A 24,562-nucleotide genomic window follows, 5' to 3' on the forward strand; every position below is an offset into this window, starting at 1 on the left:
TAAAGATCCAAAATTACTCTGTGTAGCCGTACGTTGGCAAGGCAAAACGCCTGAAGGCGGCACAAAAACATTCTTTACGTCTTGGGAACTACGTCACCGTTGGCACTATACATTTGAAAAACTTAGGGACTTTGTATATCTCGGAAACAGCATAAATTCTACTAATAATCTAAGCCTGGAGATGAAGCGCAGAATAACTTTGCCTACAGGTGCTACTTTGGGATCGGTAGGCAAATGATGAACAAAAATTACACTCCTATTCTATAATACGGTGCACAAAGATGGACGATGATGACCCGGGAGGAGAAATCATTTGCAGCATTCGAGAGAGAGAGAGAGAGAGCATGGAACCACGAACTGTATGAACCCTACGCTGGCATGGTTATGCTAAGCTCAGGTGGCTCCATGTTGTTCGCATGGAAGATGATGCTTCAGCGAAATGCGCCTTCGACTCGAAACGCATGGGTGAATAACGGAAGCAATGGCGTCACGCAATAAATGGAAGAACGGAAAAGCACAGCGAAATCTCCCAAAAATTATCTAAATCACTGCGATAAATCAATCAAAGAATATAATATTATCGACTTTTGTCCAAACATGCTATATTTACATGAAACTAATCACATTGCGTAAAATCGGTAATATGCAGCAACTTGATGTAGAGGGTTGTCCACTAAAAACGCCCACGAAATTTCCTAATGCACTTGTGGGCGTTCAACTAACTGTATTGTATTTAAACAAAGTGCTATTTTGGTATTAGTTGTCGATTGTTTTGTGGGTACACATGTGCGTAATTATTACAGAACTAGCCTCGAGTTCACACTTGTACTCATCGTAACCCAGTAGGGCATTAAGACAGTATGCTTAGGGTTAGTTGAAGAGAGTTACATGCTTCGTTTGAGATTCGGACTGAAGGCAAAAGGTAGTATATACTAAGTTTTTCAATATTCTAAATATTTATCGCTAAATATAATCATATATACATATGTATGCTTTTTTCTGGTTTGACTACTTTTCAACTCTTATTGAAAACAAAAAATTGTATGAGCCTACTTGTAGAATGTTATGATTGATTGTTATGTGCGCTGAAATGTATAACTATGAAGTTAAAAAAGCTAAAATTTGATATCCACATCTCGCTCTGCTCAATTTTTGATAATTTTTACGGACTTCAAATAATAACCTTTTTTGAGTTTCAATTTCCTAGCGGGTAGTCATCAATCATTTGTAAATACATGTCCTGCCAATTCAGAAGTGCTAATTGATATCTCTTAATGCGTCGAAATTGTGCTTATTTACATAAAATATTTGTAATCGGCAAGTGTAACAAGCGATCTGCTAGATTATGCGAGTGATGACTGTAAATACGCGTACGTGTATTTTGGGAAAATTTTCAAGAAATCATGTGAGTATTGAATGTTATAGACGCCTTTTTTCTGTTTGCCATTAAAATTTTATTAAATTTATCTTATATATCTGGCAGGAGAAGAATGAGTTGGAAACTTGTACAGCGCTTGGACGATGGAGGTTGAAATACAGTCTTACAATACCTTCGGCGAACTAAGAGACTGATATTAGCAGGCTCAACAAATAGGTGATAGGATCAAAGCGCTTTCTCAATTTGTCAAGATGCTATGACCTATTTTACAGAAGTTTTGTGTGTAATAATGGACAGGGTCTCTAAGCTGTCCATGTGAGAAATCTGCTATGATCGACCTCTTAATCAAACCTTAGTTAATCTATGTGGCTATAATAACTATGAGCTGCTTAATTAGGCCACAAGACACCAGATAATGAAATTAAAGTGAGGTGAATTCACAAGTAATCAATTACTGATTGCTTACTATTTATCATATATTTATTTTTATAAAAGTTTTACTTACTTACCACACTACTTTGTTTACAAACACGCCGCTTCTGCTTTATTTGTTTACTTTCTTCATAATGCCCTCCATATACTGTGATTGTCCTTGCCAACATCAATACTCAGCCGCAAGTTTGATCGATAAGCCGAAAATATTGCAATTTCTCAGTGCCACATAAATGTTGCGACGAATCGGTTTCACAGCATTCTCATACAATAATGCCCAATTTGGAGGCACCCATTGGCTACGATGAATCTTCACCGGAGAATTCCTACTCTGCCGAAGCGGCTGCTGATGTGCCCACAGTGGGCGCACCCATGCAGCCGTTGCCAGCTGGCGCTGTAGAAATCCGTGTACAGCCACCGGGCCAGCAACCAACGCAAGCGCCTGCACGACGACTGCCTGCGTTGAGTCCGAATCCGGTGCGTGTGCGTCCATTGCAACGCTTCAGCGAGTTTGACCGCGAATTGGCGCTATTGGAGGAGGAGAACTACTGGCCAGTGGTGCCGGTCGTGCAGTTACTACCGATAAACTTGCCACCGCAGCTGCCCGAGCCGTCATTAGATGAATTGCTGGTGCGTAGTCGTAGGATTGTCGTTGTAATTTTCATTTATTTATTATATTTCTAAATATACAGCGTCGTGTCACCGGTCGCAATGATTTGCATAATGTAGACACTGTACGCCTACGCGTCATCTCTTATAGCATCAGTTTGGCCAGCTTGCCGCTCTTTCTGCCACGCCTACAGCATCTCGATTTGAGCGGCAGTGTGCTTTGCTCGTTGCGTGATCTCGGTTATGGCCTCCTACACGTCAGCTATTTGAATGTGAGTAATTGTGGACTGAATAGTTTTGACGGCACTAGTGGACTGCCGGCTGTGCGTGTAATCATTGCTGATGGCAACATGATACAGCGTGTGGACCCGCTTACCGATTTGGTGTTACTGCAGAGACTGAGTGTGCGAAATAACCGCATCAGTGATTTGGGCTTACTCACTTTCTTGGGGCTTTGCCCTAATTTGTTGGAATTAGAGTTGCAAGGAAATTCCGTCATACACAATCCACTCTATCGCAGCACATTGCAACGCAGCGTGCCCACATTGCGTGTATTGGATGGTGTACCGCTGGGCACATCGTCTGTGGTCGCACAAGCTACAGTAACCATTGAAGCAGCTGGCGGCAACTCTTCAACAGATGGCGAGGTTTCATCGCTTTCGAGTGAGTTGTACTCTGACTCTTCACGTGCCGAATCGAACGCGTCGTCGTTGCCGCTTGTGCCTGGCCTGACGCATAGGCCTGCAACGGCTCCGCAGCTTGCAGCGATTGAAGGGAACGTTTCCGTGCAGTCGCCAAGACCGGCCTCAGGTAGTGTTGTAGCAGTCAATATATTTCTGAATACTTTTAATTATTACGTTTTTGTTAAATATAGTCGCCCTCACAGCCGAGTTACGCCGCAGCTCACTCTCCATGGGCGCGCCAGTAGTGGGCTCGGTTCTTAGTTTGGTGCGTCGTAATCGGGGTCAGCGTCGCCAAGCTTGGACCACGTCGTCACATAGTTCCTCATCGAATTCATCTCTTCATTCTCCTTTGGAGCATGAGAGTTCGGAAAATCGTCTATCTGCTTTACCGCAACTGTTATCTAGTGATAGTAATGACTAAATGTGTTTTGTATTGACGGAAATTATTTGGTGTATATCTTTTTATGAAAATGAAAATATATATTTTCACCATTTCGAACACAAATATACAGGATTATTATCGAAAACCATCACGTACTTGTGGTGGAATTGGAGGTATCTCGTTTAAAAAGCATGGTGGCAGATGAAATCGTCCAAGAAAATCAGTTTTATGGCAGATCTTTTTATTGACTATTTCGTCTGTTGTTTCGGAATGGAGTTTTAAGGAGCTTGGAGAGCAAGAAAGAGAGAGAGAGAGAGCATAAGGAATCTGAATGATTCCGTTAACTCTTAATTGTAAAATTTTGTTTGAGTGATAGAGAGAATATCAGATCTGACTGACTTCTTAAACTCAAAATGGTAAAGCTTGGTTGGGAGGGGGTTTTTACCACTTTAAAGAGGAGGGTCGTTTGACTGAATAATTTTTACTTGGCGTTCGTTAATATAGTGTTAAAAAGCGACTACAACAATAAAATGGAGTTCGAAGAAGCTTGGAGAGAGAGTGATAGAGAGAGATATGGGATTTGAAAGATTACTTAAACGCAAAATGGCAAATGGAGCTTTAAGAAGCTTGGGGGGGGAGAGAGAGAGAGGCCACATGGAATCTGAATGCTTCCTTAAATTCAAAATGGTAACATTTGGCTCGAACCATTTTAAAGAGGAGCGGTGGCCACATCTTTTACTAGTGATTTCCACTTACCATTTGGCCTCATTTTTTCTGCAGCCTTTTAGCACAATTCTTGCATAAAACAATACAATGCCAACATTTTGGTGTCACAAGCGATTTCTTTATTGTATTTTTTTTTGTTTTTGTTTTGTTTAGTACTTTTTGCGTGTGTCAAGCGCATTGTCTTTGACACATTTGAACAACTTTTACACCAGCCATTTCACTGCCTTGAGGCACTCAAGCATTCAGGCTTTTTATAACATGCTGAGTGTACCTTTTACCATTTTTTTCATACTTTTTGCTAATATGCTGCTGCTTCAGCTTCTGATTTGCTGTGTGTTTTGCCTTGCGACAAATGCGGGCTTTAGCCGCAGTTGCCTTTGGGACGCAATATGCGCTCCACTGACGTCAGCGTTTTGTTTGCAGGCATCCAACGTACGCTGCGCGTGTGTGAGTGTGTCAATGAGCTGCTGCCTGTTGTTAATGCGTGTGACGTCACAACAAATGCGTGCGCCCAACGAGTAGTGATTATTTAGTTGGCACAGACGCGCTTGACCCGCAGCGCACGGGTTGGCTGGCTGGCTACAAAGGACCGCCGTCGAAAATTGCGTGACACAGCCAACGCAGCGCACAGCAAACAGCTTCTCTGGGAAGCCGGCGCGGCAAACGGATCTAATAAATCTGTGGCGAAATTGTTTGGCATACACTTTGCGTTGATGACATCAAGTGTAATATAAAATCGTACATTTTTCACACTTGACTTTTTTTTTTACTTTGTGTTGGTTCGCACGTCGCGGACGCGGCGTGACTTCATAAACACTGAGTTTTATGTGCTTTAGTGGTGTGGTGTACGAAGTATTCAGTACGTGTCTGGGGGATGCGCTGCTATATATATTATATATGTATATATGTCAGTTTGACCTTTGCATAAGTTTAGAAACTGTTTTCCATTTTTTGCCTGCATCGCTAAGATGCTAACAGCCGCGTGCCCTCTCTTGGTTGCCCCTCTTGGTTTATTTCCTTTCCAACGGCATCCCAAAAACTTGCGTTGGCGTTGTTGACCTTTTGAAAATGTCTTAAAAGCAATTAAATACAGTCGCGGCTACTTTTTGTTAGCATAAATGCTGCCAACAGCGAAACCGAAACAGCAAAAATAAACGCGCAGAGATACATGCCGTCCCTACGCCCACTGCTGGCCAAATAGTATATCTACATATATATGCGGCAGCCACCCACGTCTCGCTAAGCTGCCTTCATCAGCAGCCCTCCAGCGCGCGTTGTGTTATGTGTTATTGTTCTGACGCGTTGTCAATTGTGGCGGCGACTGCATGCTCACTTTGTTGCTCAAGCACCCAAACCAGTCAGCAGTAAATACATTTATTTATTTTTCACCGAAAACAAAACTATAACGGAAAACACAAATGTGCAGCATGTGTAGCTGTTGTGTGGCCGTGTGCTATTGTTATTGTTGAACTTACTGCTGCCGGCTTTTCCATGTTTATAACGCCTGCCAGCTAGCCTGGTATCTAGTCTTATCTGTGCTTGGTTTTGCTTTTGCCAGCGTCTTGTTTATACATACATACATATTTGGGAGGTTTTGCAGTTATGTTGTTTTTCTTTGCTGAGCGGATTTGTTGATTTATTATATCCTGAGCTTTTCCGATTGACGTCATCATGCAAAAATGTGCGCTACATGCGCACTGCCAACTTATGTTGCTGTCTTTTCTATTGTTTTGCTGTGAGCAGTGTAAAAGAACGAAAAAATAACAGTTATTAGAAACCATGCGCCTCAACCAGTTTTCGAAATCGTTAAAAGCTGCGAGCGTTTGAGCGCCAGCTGCTAAAGAGTACGTGTAGCGCTTAAAGAGCGCAAAAAATATTGAGTATTCCTACCCTAGGCTCCATAGTTTTTACTTCGCACCGAGCACGTCATAGAATTAAGTGCGCACGGTGACGACAGAAGATGGCGAAAAAAGTGGAAAAAATATGCGAAAATATTTGGAAATTGTAAGCAAAGATAACTAGTATATAAACACATTAATACACGGCGCGTAACCGCAGTAATGGAGGCTGTTTGCTTTTGTCTAATGTATAGTATTTGGTATTTTTAGGGTTGTAAGGCAGGTGGTTGTTGCTATTGTGGTAGAAAACAATCCAGCAGTAATTTCAAGGAATGGTGCCGAGTTTACAGTCCTTAGCTGGCTAAAAACCTGGTCTCGTTTCGTTTACTTAGACCCGATTGTCTTTAAGGCAGGTCACTTCTAACGATGCTCCTGGATAACGCTAAGTGCCCTACGGTCTTCAAGATTTGTCAGAGTTTTCGATTTTTTCAGATTTGGTCTGTTAAAATTTGCGTTAAGCGCTGGCATTCTAAAGGATGAATACTCCTCTTCGACCCTGTAACTGATCTCCATCTGGTGTCGCAAAGAACCAAAACTGATCTGCACGGTTAGGTAGATTTGTTAGGGTCAGACTTTAGCGAAACAGTCCTTAGATTATTACTGTTATATGCTTGATAAGATCACTTTCATTTAATTCGAAAGGTGGGAATGTAGTAGAATTACTATTCCTACTATTCGTCTTACTATTTGAAATGTTAAGGCTTGACATATTGTTAAATATGTTCAAAGGAAATTAATATAATAATTTGTTATTTTTTTTCTGTGTAAATTTATTCGGACTTCTACGAATGGGAAAGCAATTGAGCTAAAAATAGCACTTATCCTTAAAGTGTTCAACAACACAAGCGCAACTTATACTCGTACAAATAAAGTAAGTCGTGAAAGCTTGGGAGTAATTACCGAAATTGCTCCCACACAAATGCGAGAAAAACGAATGTGAAAAAGGCGTTTTATGTGTAGGATTGTAAAAACACCAAAATGACAACAATCAAGAGAGTAACAATTGTAAATCACTTGGGTAAATAGTTATTTGGACGCATACAATATGAAAACGGAAGAGAGGAAACATAATAGCTTAGAGTAAAGTTAGGCTAAGCGCACAGTGGGGTGAAGAGTAAAGGGTGGATTATGGAGGCAAAGCAAATATAGCAAAAAAATGAAATTTTACACTAAGCAAATGATGGACAAAGCACTAGGCGAGTATATGCGAATTTATACGAGTATATGAGAGTTTGTACGAATTTATGCGAGTTTATATCAGTACTGTATGCCCGTATATACGAACATTTCCGAGTTGGTATGAATTTTTGTAAGTTTTTCCGATTTTGTATGAACTTATACGAGTTTATTCGATTATGTGTGGGTTTGTGAGAATATATGCAAATTTATACGATTATATGCGGGGTTTTAAGATTTCGTGCGAGGTTGTACGAATTCATGCGAGTATATACGAGTACTGTATAAGGATTTATGCGAGTATATGCAGGCTTAAACGATTAAATGTGGGTATATATGAGTAAGTGCGAGCTTATATGATTATATGTTGGTCTGTAAGGTTTTATGAGAGTTTATACCAGTTTCACAAGACTTTTTATACGAGCGTATGCGAGTTTATACTATATGCTCTATATGAGTATTAATACGAGTATATGCGTATTTATACGATTATATGCAGGAGTGCTGTAACAATTTATGCGAGTTAATGCGAACATGTAAGAGACGTTTGTGTCTAACCTTAGTATATGAACTGTTTATAAAGAGCGGTTTGTCGTTGTTCTTCCGCAACCAGTGAATGTATTACTCGTAGTTGTAAGCATTGACATTTTTACAATTCCACCCCCAACGTATGCCCACGACGACCCATCCGCACACCCACCTACCCATTTACTACCCAAAAACAGTGTGCACTCGCTAAGGTTGTGGTCGGTTGACTGCTTTGGCAGCGATAAGCACTGCTGACGTCATCATAAAGCTTTGACTACAACAAAAACAAACACCATCGTGTGAAGGGAGAGAGAGAGAGTGGTCTGGCAGAGCAAGTAAACGGAACGCTAGTTCAAACTGTCCATGGCAGCAGGCAGTCCACAAGCGCAGACATGAAAGCCTGCTGTTCCAGAGAAAACCTTTAACAACAGCCAATTTGGGTAGCAAGTAATGCTTAGCCAAGTCAGTCGCTTAGTAGCCGTGAACGCGAGCGAACGCGTCGCGAGAAACACGCTCGTACTGTGAAACGCTTGTCAATTGTGAAGTGTTATGTAGTGTTTGTGTGCTTTGTTGTGACAAAGTCAGTAGGAAGTAAATACCAAACAGTGTTGTGAGCAAGAAGAAGCACGATTAAAGTGAAACTGAAAGCATATATAAAGTTGAGGGAGTGAATAAATATACATTTTTAGATTTAATTGGAGCACAGATATCAGCTCTAGTATTTAGGATTTGGGAACGAAGGATAAATCTATGAACTGAAAACAGATAGCTTGGTAGGCAATAACAAGGTGTTTGTACATTTGAAATACTAAATATATTGCTTACTCAGAAATGCTATTTAGGTCAAAACGAACTGGACCACGACACGAAACCAAAGAATTGGCGAAAAACGTAAAAATACAGCATACATGTGAAGCAAGGAATAGCAAAGTACGAGTGCGAATGTAATATTAGTATTTTGCACAGGAAGTAAATCCTACAACAATTGCAGCTAACAACAAACACACGCAGCACGGATACGCTCGCGTTGATTGAGCGATAAAAGCGCGAACTGACAGTTAAATGAAACGTCAGAACTTAATTAAACATAAAATCAATAAGTAGTGGAAGTAGGCGCGTGGCAGTGCAACAATAAGCACAACAAGCGCACAAGAAGGCGACGAAGAAGACGAAGCAGAGGCAAGGAAACGGCCGTAACGCGTTACTGATGGCCCGCAGCGCAGCAGGGCACTACAAAGCAGCTTGACGAGCGTTTCGATTGAATTCGATTTTTTGTGGGTCAATGAGAAAATAGAAAATTTAAGTAAAATAGCAACAACAGCAATAAAATTTGCAACTTAAGTAATGCATATTTGTTTATTGTAAATAATTATAAGTAAAAATGCAAACAGGCAAGCAACACAACAACAGTAATGCAAGTGAAAATCGTTGATTCTAAAATTGAAAATTAAATTTTGAAAAAAAGTGCGTGTGAAATGCAAATAGTGCAGAGTTTTCGAAAACATTCCAACAACTAGAATTTTGGCGTATAAAATTGAAGGACGAAGCTGCCTTGCACGCAGAAAAATACCAAAAAAATTTCAAAAACAAAAATTCTAAAAGCAACAATAAATAGTACCTTAAAAAAGAACAACAACTAACACAAAGAAATTTGTAAAATATTAAAGCGCTGGCTGAGCTTACAAAGCATTGAACAGGAACTTCACCGTTAATGCACCGAAATTGCTTATTTCAACAAACGCTGAAAGAAAACCCAACAGAAAACATTGTTTCAATATAAGCAACAACAACAAAACGTCAAAAGCAAAAGCCAGCACAAGAAACTGCAAAGGCAGCAAAAACTATTTGAAAAGAACCCGAGCAGCTGTTTCCACACTGAAAGCTTCGCATTTTCAAATTTAAAGCATACGCGCGCTTACGAAAATAGCAAAAAAATATCAGAAACCACAACCCGCTAAACCGTAATAACAGTGCAGTTTAACAGCGACCTAGACGCAAGCGCCAACCAAGCATTTTGTGTAGGTTGTAACTGAACGAAATTTTGCATCGCGTCGCCAGTGCCAGCGCCACTGCTGGAAGATGGAAGCCACCCCGAAGGTGCATCGTCATCGTCACCGACGTTCGGATTCGCGTCATCATCGGCACGAGCGTCAGAGCCAAAATAGCAGCAGCGACAGTAATAATAGTAATAACAGCAACAATGCCAATGGCGGCAGCGGCAGCGGCACTCGTAGCGGACAACAGCCGAGACAGAGCAATAATATTGCAACAACAACAACGGCGACGACGATAGTGCCAACACCAACACAAGCAGCGGATACGTTAACTAACACAACGACAAGCGCGACAGTCGCGTCGAGGACGAGGACGCAGCACGACGCACCAGCAGAGCAGCTGCAACAGTCGCCAACACAACAGCAAACGCATTCAAACGCTATTCAATCGCCAGTGCGTGAGCGTCGTGGTCAAGCGCGGTCTAATCGCGTACAAACCGGTGCACAGGACTTAGCCGCTAACGCCACCGCTACCACCGCTGCTCGACGAACTTCAATCACAAGCATTGAGATACCAACCGCACTGGTTGTTGAGGACGGCAACGAGGATGGCACGTACGACGAGACAACAGCTATCTGCGCCAATGTGATTGTCAGCACAGTGCATGAACGACGTTCACACTCCATGGACACGCTGGATCCGTTGGGCCAGACAACCTCTTTAAGTCAGTCGACCACATCACAACAAACTGTGCTGCTGGTGAATGGACATTCACCGCCGCCGCAAGAGGACGAAGAGCAGGCGCCCGCTGCAAACGGTGAAAACGCTGTGGACGTTGGCGGTGTGGCGTCGAAAGAAGAGGGTGCCACGCAACTGGAGTCACCCACAGCACCGAATCCTAATGGCGGCGGTGCGGGCAGCAGTCGTAACTCTTCTGGTGATGCGTTGAGTTTACGTGAAACGCTGCAACAGCTACCGCCTACGGTGACACACGGACACCGCCATCGGCGCACACATTCACCACAATCGCCGGCGCGGCGCACACAAGAGGTGGATGCTTCGTTTCATCGCGGTATATTGGGCTTCATGGATCGTGAGTTGAAGCACAGTTCGCCAACGCCATCGGCACTGAGTGTGGGTAGTGGTAGTGCAGCAAGCGGCGGTGGTGGTGGTGGTGGTGCTGGTAGTAGCGGTACAGTACGTAAGTTGCAGTCGCTGTCCGATCCACAGGCGAGTCCCGCCCAACGTTCGGTACGTTCGCGCAGTAGTCTGGAGAAGAGTCCGCGTCGTAAGCGTAGCAAATCGGAATCACGTAGGCGGCGTGAACGCAAACTCATCGCCGCTGGTGAGCTGGAAGTACGACAGGCGAACGAGACTTTGATGCGCTATTTGAAGCAATGTTCGGAAATGAATGACGCTTCGTTGTCAGGCGAGTTGGAAATCGATCAGAACTATGATGAGCGGAGAGTGCATCGGAAGACGAAATCGCAACGTGATAAGCGTGGGCATCTTATAAGTGAGTATTCGCTGCGGAAGTCCAACTACTAAGCAATGTGTAGTTTGGGGACTCAGTGTTCTTGTATGCGCGTGTATTCACTATTTCTTGCACGGTATATTACAAATCTATTATTAGCCTCACAATTTGTAGCTTGTAGGAAGGTAGCGCTCAGTAAACCATTTCCCACTACTTCCTCTGCCCTCCGCTTATAAGTGAAAGAGTGTATTTCTGCCATCAGTTAAATTGCATCAGCTTCTTAAAGACACGAGAAAATAACAAAGAAGCTTTGAATAAAAGAAATCCAAAAGCTTCCATTCTAGTTAACTATATAAATCACTCCATTTGCTGCTGAAGAGCATACCATATGATGTAAGAGCGCCACTTGTCGCATGGAATTTCCTGTGAAACTCACACGTAATAGAATATTACATATTCTAGACAATGTTCTCTGGACGATGAAACCGATTTTGTATTTTATTTGGGAGAATTTTAGCTCCCAATCCTTGTATCAGTATTACTAAGTTTGAGAACTTTATTTTCTTATAGTTTTGTGTTGAAAATAAGACCCGACAATATGTAATAATATTTTTTTTAACTAAGGGGCCTGAGTCGTTTTGGCAACTGCCTGATTATCTAATATGAACATTGGAGGTCATATAAGATCCCGATTTTTAGGTAGAAGATTAGGTTTTTTTCATCATTTTCAAAACAAATTTTGTTGCAATTTTCTCTTAGCACACACAATATATACCCCTCGGTGCATATACTCTCTTTTTACTCATACTTAAAAGTACTCTCTTTCTCGCCATTTATTTATCTGTATCTCTCTGCTTTGCAGGCAAACTTTACTCAGCTGGTGGTCTCACCTCCATATTACGTGAGCTTTCCGATGACATTGTACCCGCGGAGGGTGAGGAAATCTACAATCCATTCACACCGGTTGTCTCCCCCACCGAGGATACGCCCGCACACATTGACAAAATGTTCCTGCAGACGTCATCGGGATATCGACCAGTTGAGCACTGCTATTATAAACATTCGTTTGTGGGTGTGGGCGGTGTGGGCGGCGGTAGCGCTGCTGCCAGCGGTAGTGGTGGCCCAGGTGGTGGCGGTGGCATGCATCGTTTGTCTGCCGCGGGCGGCAGCTTGGCTGGCGGTTTGGAGCAGGCGGGCATGTTGCGGGCGAGTAGCAGTTTCGGCGATACGCGTTGCCTACTCGATGCCGAGTGTGGCAGGTGAGTGCGATATGGAAAAGAACAACGGAATTTAGAATGCGGTTGGTGTGTTATTTGTGTGGCTGCAGAATAAATCTGTGGCGATAAGTTATTGTTAGCAAATGTCATGAGAATGAAGGCGAGGGGCGAGTTTCTTGACGTTCAATTTTAAGTTTTACTTCGGGCGGTAAAAATATATTGGTTTTTGTTAGGTGAGTTTATAGTTTATAAATATATTTGCGACGACAATTGACAGTTAAATATACGTAACCTCAGCTAGGTGCCTTTGAATTTATAACTAGTTGTCATGGCGTATACGCAACCTCAGCTAGGCACATTTGAATTTAGTTTTGCTGTCAGCTTACATAGATATAATCCCAATTAAGGACTGTCAACGTAACTTAATTCATAATTCACTCATTTTATATATCATAAATGCTTCCTTTATTAAGTTTTATTAATTATTTCAATACTTAGGTGTAGAAGTTTTTTTTTTTTTAACTAGGCCTTGAATGATGATAATTCAGCATCTTTGTTAGCTAAGCTTTTCAGTAGCAGTTTTGTTGTATCAGAGTTCACTTACATTGTAAACTGTACTTTTTAGGTTTTACAAGCACACACACAGTGCCAAACTCACACTTATACAGCAAGTGCACAGCTTCAGGGCTTCGCTTGTACCGCTATATTTAGACAATTTGTAGAAAATTCCATGCTTACACACCTTTTCTTGACTTCGCAATATTCTTTATTAATAACAACAAAAAAAAAAAAAATGCAAATCACATAGCATACTTGTAGGCATCAGCACAGCTAAAGTGCGTAGCAAAAGGTGTGTGTTCTTGTGTTGCATGAATTCAGCCGAGTTTATTTCTGGCAGCCGCTGCGAAAAGCTGCCAGCTATTTTTAGACTCTGATACTGAAAAAGCGACGCAAATTCTATAAAAATGTACACAAAACGCACAATCGTTCGACTTATGGGCTTGCAAGTGTGGGTGTGTGTTATATACTTTGCTAGTATATATACATAAGCTTTGTCGTATTTGTTGTGTCTCATTTGCGAAATAACCAAAATTTGCGACGAAAAACGCTTACGCTCACGCTAAATTACAAGCACTGCGCTCGCACACCCACACACATACACACACGCAGCGTTACGTGACGACAGTGCTGCGTTGTAGGTCGTCGGTTTTTATGTGTTGCGTGTCGGCGCAAGTTTCCTAATGACCTTAGCGTGTGGGAAACCTCCTTGCTGATTCGATTTGGCCGACGTGTGTGTTTGTTGCGAATATACGCCTACGCGGCCAGACATGCTGCTGTCGACACAATGGCCATCTCAGCGCGTGAAGTTGATATTTGTTGTCTACTGAAAATAACGGTAGTTAGTGGGCGTTCGATTTGTTCGCTTTGCTGTCGTGGTTGAGAGCAGGATTGTGCTTGATTGCCTCTCTTATTTGTTACGATATTCTGATATTGCTGTTTTTGAATACTTACCGACGAGCGCTTGTTGATTTGGTCTGAGGTCCAACGGTCCGGTTCTAGTGAGCTCATCGGCCTTTCAGTTTCTTCATCAACCCTCCCCGGCAATTTTTTGCGAGTACATCATTTTAGGCATGACTCACTATGCTGCTTGCAACAGTACAAAGCACCGATGCCTTTCTTGCTCTTTCTTCGATGTCGAGTTTTCCCGAGAGTTTCTTATCTAGGATGAGTTCTAGATACGCAACTCTGTCTTATGTGCTCTTTCCCCGATTTTGTAGATACTTAGCTCTGTCAGTAGATGCGCCTCTGGTATTTTAAACTTAACAGTGAATGAAACCAGTTCGTAGTTCGCTCTCGCTAGTATTGAGAGAGCTGGATTTACACAAAGATTATAACTATACAAAATCCCCCGCAATCGGCAAAGATTTAAAGTACAAACATATCTTCAAGCACTCACATAAAATACCCTGCACTGCAACCCACTTCAACAACAACTTCTCAGTGTGTATTGCCGTTTTTTCTTAACAAATATTTATATTTCGGTCATAAAAGCCAATTGCCTATTTTTTATTCCTTTACCATCTCCCAACAGCTTTCTTTATAGTCCTTACATGCAAGTTAAACTTTATCTCATTACAATTTGTGTTCTTACTTTGTTTTCTTTTTCTATTTCAGGCATCGTCGTGAGATCACGTCGAACATACAATTGGCCTGCGTCATTCAACGAATTTGGTTACTCATCTCGAATATCTGCCATGGTTTGCTAGCCGGCCTAGCTTTGGCACATTTGTTGTTCGTGTTGAGCAGCCATCCCGTCGATTGGTCGCGTTTACTCAGTCTTGCGGGCGAGACTGTGACCCAAGCGACACAGGAGGCGGACGCAACAACCGCATCACCAACAGTCGAGTCAGCCATGCTGGATGCTGATGGCGGTGGTGGTGTTGATAAATCTATGTTAACTGAAACGCAGCAACATTTCAGCTTCGTGAGAGATTATGCAACATTCGCTGAGATCTATCTGAATACATTCTATTGTTTGGCAATTGTATGCATGGTTTCGGTTTTTGATCGGTAAGTCTTTCGTAATAACTAAATTAATTTGAATGCCTGAGTGTGAGACAAAATTGTGAGCTTAGTTACATAAATTGGATGGGAGACAAAGTGGTGATTAAGTTGAGACTGACGCTGGAAATAATATGAATTACTTATAGTCAAATAATGTTTGGTATAAATGTGAGGCTAAGTGCTCTGACAAGGAGATGCTAATGGACTTGAATTACTGGCTGTCAGGAATTGTTCAGATTTATGACGGAAACTTTGGTGAAGAAGCTTGAGCTTCAAGGGTTAGGAAGATGTTTTTGTGGAGTTACTATTTCTTAAGCATAGGGCGGTAAAAAGCATAGTTATGGCAGACATGCCTCATTTACTGAACTGTTGGGCCATCCAAGGTTTAGATGTTTCAACGCCATAATGAGACATCGAAGAGACTATGAGACTAACTTGGGAAGACAATGAATGAATCAAGCATTGGAATAAAGGCTCTTTTGCTTTGAAGTTTTCGAGATGGCGGTGTAAATTGGTGTGAGTTTCAATTACATAGTCTAATGCAGATCTCGAAATGTTACGCCACCTCACATGATCCCCCCGGAAATTGCCATAACGTTAGAAAATAATAAAGAAGAAGAATTATATATATAAAATATTATTCGCCCATTTGTTTACGTCAATGTGAGCATAAAGTGCTTTGAAAATAATAAATGTGTGAAAAGAACGCTTCTTGTGCATAACTGTATATGTGTGCGAGTATGTAATTGTCTGTAATATCTGAATAAATATTGCCATATATAAATTTTGCAACCACAACTGTGGAAATTATGAAGCAAGTCATGTGTGCAATGAGCAGCAACGAGCGAATAAATATAGAAAAATGGCAAGAAGAAACGAAAGCGAAAAAAAACAAGAAATTGCTAATAATAAAGAGATTGTGAGCTAAAACTGCACACTGGCGCATGTAAATATAGGCATGCAGGCATAAAAATAAACATTTGGTTGGCTAAACATAAAAATTGGTGCTTTCTGGCAATATTACCAGAACTGTTAGACAAAGGTGCGCATATTTTGAACAACCTTCAGCACAGAACAAAACTACAAATATTAAAACGCGTCTAGGAGAGGCAAGAGGATGTATAGAGTGATAAAAAGGATAAAAATCGGCGAGTAATGCCACAACTGCAGTTAAAAACATGCATATATATATATGTATATAAATCCGTTATATATTTTGCTCATATGTAATTGTATGTGTTTTAGACACATGCAGCCTACAATTGCAATCGACTGCATACAAATAGGCGCAGGCACGTGTGAGCGCAGTGATGTATACATATATTATATAAGTATATGTTTTGCTCGTAATGCTCTGCTGGCACTTATGCAGCATTTACAATACGCTAATGCCAACGAAATGCACCCTCAACCTCAGCTTACATACTTGGATCCGCATAACAGCACCGTAATAGCGACGTCACCGCTTTGTTATGTACGTAAATTACTTGTATTTCTATTAGGAAGGCCACTGCCAGCCAGCTGACTGATTGCCATTGCCCGTACACACACACCCATATATATATATATATATGCGCACGAGTACTTTACTCTACTTACTACGTTGCACATTTTCAAGCGTTTGTAGAATTGACCTTTAACGTTCCGGTTATAGAGTGAACTCTAAGCGTGGCTGCATTGAAGGTAGACATGCTAAAAATCTTGTTTGAAAAACGAAAAATAACCATGGAATGCGAAAATTATTAAGGCTACAGTAGGCGATGTACTGTCGCTCCACAAACACCATGTATAAAAGCTGTTGAAGAAATTTCTATATAGAGTATAGTCGAACGAAGTCCTGTGTGCGGTTGCAAGATTGGGTTAGGATAGGTTAAGAGGTCGATCCTGAGAGAGATCTCAGCTGGACAGCTTAGAACAACGGTCCATTGTGATACCTAAAAACTCCTATATACCAGATCATAAGGCACTCACATATCGATAAAGCGCTTTGAGCCTAAAACAAATTTATTGGGACGGCTAATGCCGGTTTCTGCTATATCTTTTTGGCATGGATGTTTCCACCTCACCCTTTTTCATACAACTTTGACAGCTATCGTCGGACAAGATTTTTAGCCTTACGGCATGAACGCCTATTTGCTCAGGGCAAGTTAGTAAATCTACTGCTACCTTCACAGCAGCCATTTTTGCCTGAAGTTAGGATTGAAGGAGAGCTCTTTACAGAAAACTCGCCTCCAACCTGCCTTTCTAACTTCGACCCACCCGTTTAAAAAATCAATATGCTTCTACTCCAACGGCTGCTTTGGTGAGAGTCCCCAACTTTTCTCTGTAGTTCCTCTAGACTATTATAACTATGTTTTCCTTACTATATTTTCAATATCTGGCTTCCATGAAAGCTTTTTATCATCTTTTTATTTATAAAAATATTTTTTTTTTATTAGTAGTTAAAAAAAGCTCATATTTGATTTACTGAAGACTTACTACTTTTTCAAAGGCTTGCTAAAAGAAAATTGAGTTCCAATGGAAGCAGAACAGGAATTTGCGCGAATTGTGGGCAGTGGAAATGTATAGTGTTTGAACCAAACTTCTTCTGCATCTCACATTTCACCTCACATTTGCTGTCCACTAAAGCTTGCCACTTCAAAATATATGTATGTGTGCTTGTGTGTGTGCCATGTTTTTCATTATTCATATGAGCAATTCCGCAAATGGACTGCAGCTGTATTATTCAATACTTATTTGTATTTACTTATATAAAATGCGAAAATTCCTTTTCGACTAACCAATATATAAAATATGTGCTTGTATACACTCATATAAAATTGTCATATATTACATATGAACATGTTTCTCCACTTAACAAATACCTATGCGCCAATTTTTAAAGGCTTAATTCGATTTCGGTAGCTATTCGAAATTTCAAGAACACATTGCCCTTTCAAGCAAGAACACAAGGATTTTTTCGGATTAATATTTTAAAGATTAAATATGCAGCAATGTAAATGTAAATTAAGTTGTGGAAGCAAGGAAAAATCAGCAAACTTGCGCAGCAGTCAAGAGCGAATTACAAGTTCACTTGCTACTATTAGCCACACTAATTGTTGTGGCAGCTTGTAGGCGGGCGCAAGCACTTGCCTGCGACTTATTCATGAGCTGCTCTAACTACTTAAGCCATTAACGGTAACTTTTGCTAAGGTTAGCGTTCGCTCCTTGCGCCAGCATGCATAAACTGGTGCGCAAGTGTGTGTGTGGCCTGTGCTTGCCGCAGATAATAAATCATAAATTTCAAATACTTCGTCACGGTCATCAGTGTAGGCGTGTGCGCTAATGTAGTGGGCGTTAGGGCGCTGAAAATGTGGCGGCCGAAGTGCACTCGTAGTGATGGCGCTGTTTGCAAGGAATTTCAACTGTAACATATGCATGTGTGTGTGTGTGTAGGTACGCTTTTGCCACTCGCAAAAATTAATTTAATTCAAAAGCAAATACTTTTTATTTTTAGCACTTGTGTGAAATATAAATATTAAAATAATTATGGTAATGTGTTGAATGCGCAACACACGCACACATATACGTGCACAATTTTTATCATTTTTTGTATATGCCACCACATTTTGTCATTACAACACGTCAAACATGGCGCTTGCTCATAATAAATAAAAGTATTTGTTTACACATATGTTGGTGTTGTTTTTGTGATTGTGACTGACGTGCTGTCATGCTTGAGCTTTTGACATTTGCTGTAAAAATTCTACTGTATTACTTTCGTAATGAAATAAATATGTATGTTTACCCACACATGTGTGCAGCAGTGAGCTCATTGCTCGCTGTTTGCAGTGTCTTGCTGTATAAGTCTGCGTTGTTGTTTTAACTATTATTGCATTTGCTTTTCATTGCGTTATTGCGCTTTTCGCTGTTGACATTTTTAGCGCATACCGACACGTTTTCACACAAATAAATATGTATGCGCTCACTTGTATTTGTGTGCAACGCTTTTCTTCTGCCTATGCACATTACCATTGAGGCAAGTCATAGCCAGCCTGTAGGAAATATGCACTCAAACAAAATTTCAATGAAGGTATTATACAACTGGTTAATAATTGGTGGCAAATGGAGCAGGATTTGGTCCATACAGACTGAAGATTGTGTACAAAATAGAATATCAGCCGAGACGATTTTAATTGTCTGTCTTTACGAACTTTCGTGTCCTCAGGATTGTTGATATTTGAAGACCAGAGTCCTATGAATTTTTTTATGCTTATAATTATTGACATTTGGAGACTGTAAGTAAATGCATTTTTTTACTTTAAATTAAAATGATCTCCCCCAGTTAGTACTGGTTTATTATACTTTAAACTATAACTGGTTTATAACTAGTAAAATCACTGAACTCTTAGAGAATACAATTTAAGTACTGTGTGAGTTAAACTAGGATTTAACCTTTTCTATTTTATAACTAAATTCTGCTCTAGCGCTAATTTTTCTGCAATCATATATGATTTTCTATATTAATACATGATTGCCATCTACACTCTTATGCATTCCTAGTATTTGTACTTTTTGCCAAAAATGTTTTACAGCGTGCAAGAATTACAAGTTTACTATTGAAAAATAGTTTGACCTTTAACACGCCAACTTTCCCAGCATAAAGTATTTGCACGAACTACAGCTGTGGCTACAGCTGCTGCTTACAATACGGATGAGTTCATAGGTATTTTATATATGTATGAAAGTGAACCAAATTTTGAGATTTAAAATTTCAAATTACTATTTTTTCTTTTCGTTTAAAATAATCAAACTGCAGTCGTTAATAATTTTTTAAATCGTTATATTTACGAAAAATATTAAGGGATCATTTTGTTGACCATTCAATTTCCTACAAAAAGTATGAAACGAGATATTTTTTCAAATAGCTGGAAACGAGTTAAATATTTTTCTGTCCAATTATAAGAAAAAAAACGCGTCTTTTTCCAGCACCTATTTTCCAAAGTACCAAACGAAAAGCAAATTCATTCTTTTTTTAGCCCACCCTAATGTCGATACATATGTACATGCATACATATGTATTTTTATAATATATGAATATAATATACATATGTGTATCCCCTTCATTTAAGAGTTTCGTCATTTATGGTATTCTTCGTCATTCCGCCCTTTCAATTCACTTCCGTGCATATGATGCCTTTGGTTGCTCTTTTCACTGCAGCCTGCATGTTGTTTACGGTTATTATTGTTTTTGTATAAATTATTTTTTTAATGTCAACTGTGCCTGCTTGTGTTGCATTATAAGCAGATTTGTTTGGGTTCTGCTGTATCTGTTGTTATTTGAGTGGAACATCCTAGAGTCATGTACAACATATGTACCATGTAGGAAAGCTCAAACCTTAAAAAAACCTTAGGTCGGAAGTTGGAATAGTTTGGGTGTAACACTGAGAAATATGTGTGATGGAGACGGCTGAATGGATAACGTATAAAAGAAATAACACCACAGAAGTGTGACTTTATTGAAAAAGCTCTAAATCATGCACGCAGCTTTAGTGGTCGTTACTAATTCTTATTTTCAATTCGTTGCTCGGCATATTTTTGTCCTTCGCAACAACTTCGGAACTACAGGAAATATTTGTAGAAATTGTCTCACGTGAACATATTCGATTCACCTGGGCAGTTATAAAAAATAAAAGTATGAATTTGAACTCCCAATGATCCTAGTGAAGTATAACTTTAATCTAAGTATTTCAAACTGTTATATTTTCCTACTGGATAGTTATCTTCGTACATAGATTTCAGTATATGCCAGCGGCTTTATTTGATTATTCTATAACTGGTATAATGATGAAAATTTTATATATACTATAGCACTAAAGCTTTTGTCTCAGATTTCCGTTAGCAAGGTATGTATGTCTGTATGTAGATTTTTATGACGATGGCACGAAATGTCAAATGTCATCGTTGAATTTATAGAAATTTTATACTTTTGTTCGGAAAATGTGAATAACTTCTTGTGAGATATTATTAACGTACGAAAATAGTTTATATTTAATACTAGCTTAGTTTTCAATCCTCAGATTAATTGCCTTACAGTCGGCATTTATGAAAAGAAGCATGATATGACTGAGGGTTAGTTTGGGCGTCCCCCTTGACAGCTTTTATAACAGTCATAGCAAGTTGTACACAGTTGCTGGCATGACTGTCAATTAGACAGTGACTGAGAATCTTGGGCTAGAGTATCGTTTAACTGGTTTGAAGAAGAAGAAACCGAGAAAGTCTTGCTTGGGGAAGCTGACATGAACTATTATTTATTGAGTAAATGAATTTCCATTTTTGGTCAGTTTTTAAGCAAGTTTTTGTGTTCTCTCTTTCCAGTATGGACATTTGCCGTTGGGACTTCAGCAATGCCAGCGAGTTCATTTCATTTCGTTGGCTCATTATTGCAATGATTTATATAGCGACAATAATATTAACGATATGCTCCGATTCGATTGATGAACGACTCTATTACAATAACAATGCGAATGTGACGCTAACACAGGAAGAATTGGTGAGTGGATCAGGAGCATAACAGTTAAACTATTTAGTTGTATATTTAGTAGAAAAAGTTATTTATAATATAATATAATTTAATGAATTAGCAATATTTATGAGGTATTATTTATGAATTCAAACAATCGAAATCATCAGCTTAATTTAGTCAATTAACAAATTGTCTGCACTTATTGACTCAATTCAGCACTATTTTTGAAAATTCGCAACTTTTTACACATATGTCATGATTTAAATTGAAAATCAAAATATTTATGCATTTTAAATGAGTCAATTAGTTAAGTAAGTGACTCAATCAGCTTCTTTTTTTATGCAAGCTTTATCCTATAGTTCATACTCTGATTACCTGACTTAATCATTATTCAACTAAAAACTACTAATTGACAGTGAGCTATTTTTTATGAGAGTGACAGTCTCTAACAATAATTTTACGTCTTAATTAAGTCCAATTAGTATCACCCAATGAGGACTGCATGAAAAACCAATTGCTAAAGGGCCAAGTACTTAGTTTGAAAATTGCAATCAGTAGGCGTTGTTTTTGTCAATTAGTATCACTCATTTAAGAACCTGTCTGAAATACCAACTGCTAATTGACTTACTAACTGACTTATCAAGCACTTAGGTTGAAAATCGTATTCATTAGTTGTTCTAATTGAGTCAATTGAGAAATTGTCAACAATAATTTCTAATTAACTCAATTAAAAAGCCATCAGTATTGAGTCTTAAAAACTTTTATTTTTCATCTCTTCCGAGCAGTATAGCAACAGCGTATTAAGTGTCTGGAGTAGTTTATCGGTGACGCGCAGCATTGGCGCCATCTGTGGCTGGATAATGATCGGTTTGACGCCGCATGAGGATCTTTTCTACGAGCATTTGCTGGATCTAACCAAATACCAAGTGATAAATAATTGAATGTAAGCAAGGCGTGTGTGAGGGAAGGTGGGTGAAAAGCGAATGTGTTTAAGGAGAAACTCATCAATAAAAATATAAAAGAAAAAACAGTTACTTAGATAAATATTAAATTGTACAGTTAGGTTAAAACAGCAGTAGAACTACTTATGCAAAATATATACATATATATCAAAAGCAAAAACAGCTACATTACTAAAAAATAGCAAATGAAATGTGGCAAGGTTTTCGTGAAGAAAGCAAATAACTAAGCGTATGCAAGAGTGAGTTAAATTGTGAAAAAATATAAGTAGTTACATAAAATATCTAAATTGTAAAAAAGCTTTGTTTTTGCGGCAAACAAAAACGGTTAGTTGTTTAATAGAATATTTTTTATTTGGAATTTTGAAAAATGCTTGGAAAATTAGTTATTTTGCTGGTTAAAAAATGGTTTTTTGATTTTTAATATATTTTATATTTTTTATACTTTTTATATGTTTTTTGTAACTTTTTTTGTATATAATTTAACAAAAAGTATATATATGCAATTAAAGCTTTAAAGTAAAAATGTAAAATTATATAAAAATTACCACAACATACCTATAATCGAAATGAAACAATTGTGAAATTATATTTAGAAACATGTAAGCCCTTCAAAGGCCGCTAGAATCAACCGAAACCAAAAATTACCCAAACCAAAAACAACAAAAAATTTAAATAAATACACTAAGCTTAGTTTAGCGTGTAGTCTTAGCTGCTAAACACATACCGACCTAGTTATCTATGCGTTATGTAAATGATTGTGTGAATACATATTTATATATGCGTGTGTGTAGTAGTGAGCACTGTTAAATATATTTTCAGTGCTTTGACATTCCTATTTTGTTAAAAAAATATTTTTCAAAAACAAAAACAACAGTTTTTGTACAAAAATGCAACTCAAATACATAAAATCTCAAAATATTTGTTATACTTAAAATAAAACTGAAGATTCTCTGTTTTTGTATTTCTGCAAGCATGTAAAATACCACGTTGACTTCGCTAGAAGCTAGTAACTAGTTAAAGAGCATTTAGCAATATTGTAAAATGTTTGTGATTTCTTGTGAAAAGCTTCAAAAGTTCTTTTGTAAATTTTACAGTTTTATAATGTAGCCTACTTTCCCAGGATCAAAAGGATAATAACCACACTTAGATGTGATTTGTGTACTTTGTGTGTAGAAATTGTTACCTGCTTTGTAATAATATGAAAAATATTGAAATAAAACGAAAATATAAACAAAAACTATAAAAAAGTATATACATATATATAGTAAATTACTAAACAAACGTTAGCAAAACAAAGAAAAAACAAAATAAATTGAAGTGTTGGAGAATATAATTAAATAATATATATAATTTTATATTATTTTTTTATTAAATTTTTTAGAGGGAAATATGAGTACTTATGTAAATAAAAAAACTTTCACTTAATTTAATTTTATTGTAATTTATTTTCCAATCAAGACATAGCCTTTGTATGGATCCCACAACCTCCAACACTCGTATAAAAAAGCATGAAGCTTTTATTAATTGAATCAGTATTACTCAAATAAAAACTATGTGAAACATCACTGCTAATTAACTCAACCAAGATTTTAGCTTGAAATCATTAAGTATTTTAATTGAGTCAATTTGTTAATTAATTAAAACTCTCAATCTATAACACTCATTTCCTGCCTTAATTAAGTCAATTAGTTTGAATATAGGAATATATTATTTTAATTGAGTCGATAAGTTAAAAGGTTCTTTTGTAATTCAACTAAAAAACAAAAAAATATATTATTTAATATTTTAATTTTATTAATGTTTTCTTAAGTTTTCAAACACAAGACGACGAGAGCTATAAGCTTCCGAATTATCAGCTTCATAATATAGACTTCATTATTCATAGCTGAGTATCAGATGAAGTATACGTCTAGTCGCACCTTCGATCATTTATCTCAACTAGTGTAAATAACAACTTTAGTGACTTTTGTGAGTGCTTAATATTTAATTTAAATTAAATTTTTTTTGTTTTTGTATGTTTGTTTATATAATA

At 38.6% G+C, this 24,562-nt stretch overlaps 2 protein-coding genes across 2 annotated transcripts; both read left to right on the forward strand.

Annotated features, from left to right (window-relative positions):
* The first annotated feature begins 2,083 nt into the window (after positions 1–2,083).
* LOC108966525 lies at positions 2,084–3,532 on the forward strand. The gene is made up of 3 exons (XM_018929470.1): positions 2,084–2,440; positions 2,503–3,229; positions 3,294–3,532. Exons 1-3 carry the CDS (start codon positions 2,084–2,086, stop codon positions 3,521–3,523), a joined length of 1,314 nt encoding a protein of 437 aa, XP_018785015.1. The 3' UTR covers positions 3,524–3,532.
* A 5,674-nt stretch (positions 3,533–9,206) lies between these two features.
* On the forward strand, positions 9,207–22,857 carry LOC108966530. The gene is made up of 5 exons (XM_018929479.1): positions 9,207–11,323; positions 12,144–12,540; positions 14,674–15,069; positions 21,421–21,595; positions 22,354–22,857. The coding sequence occupies exons 1-5, from the start codon at positions 9,892–9,894 to the stop codon at positions 22,507–22,509; spliced, it is 2,556 nt and encodes an 851-aa protein (XP_018785024.1). The 5' UTR covers positions 9,207–9,891; the 3' UTR covers positions 22,510–22,857.
* The last annotated feature ends 1,705 nt before the right edge of the window (positions 22,858–24,562 follow it).

Source organism: Bactrocera latifrons, unplaced genomic scaffold, assembly GCF_001853355.1.
Source record: "Bactrocera latifrons isolate USDA-ARS-PBARC rearing strain unplaced genomic scaffold, ASM185335v1 scaffold_163, whole genome shotgun sequence".
Taxonomy (NCBI): domain Eukaryota; kingdom Metazoa; phylum Arthropoda; class Insecta; order Diptera; family Tephritidae; genus Bactrocera; species Bactrocera latifrons.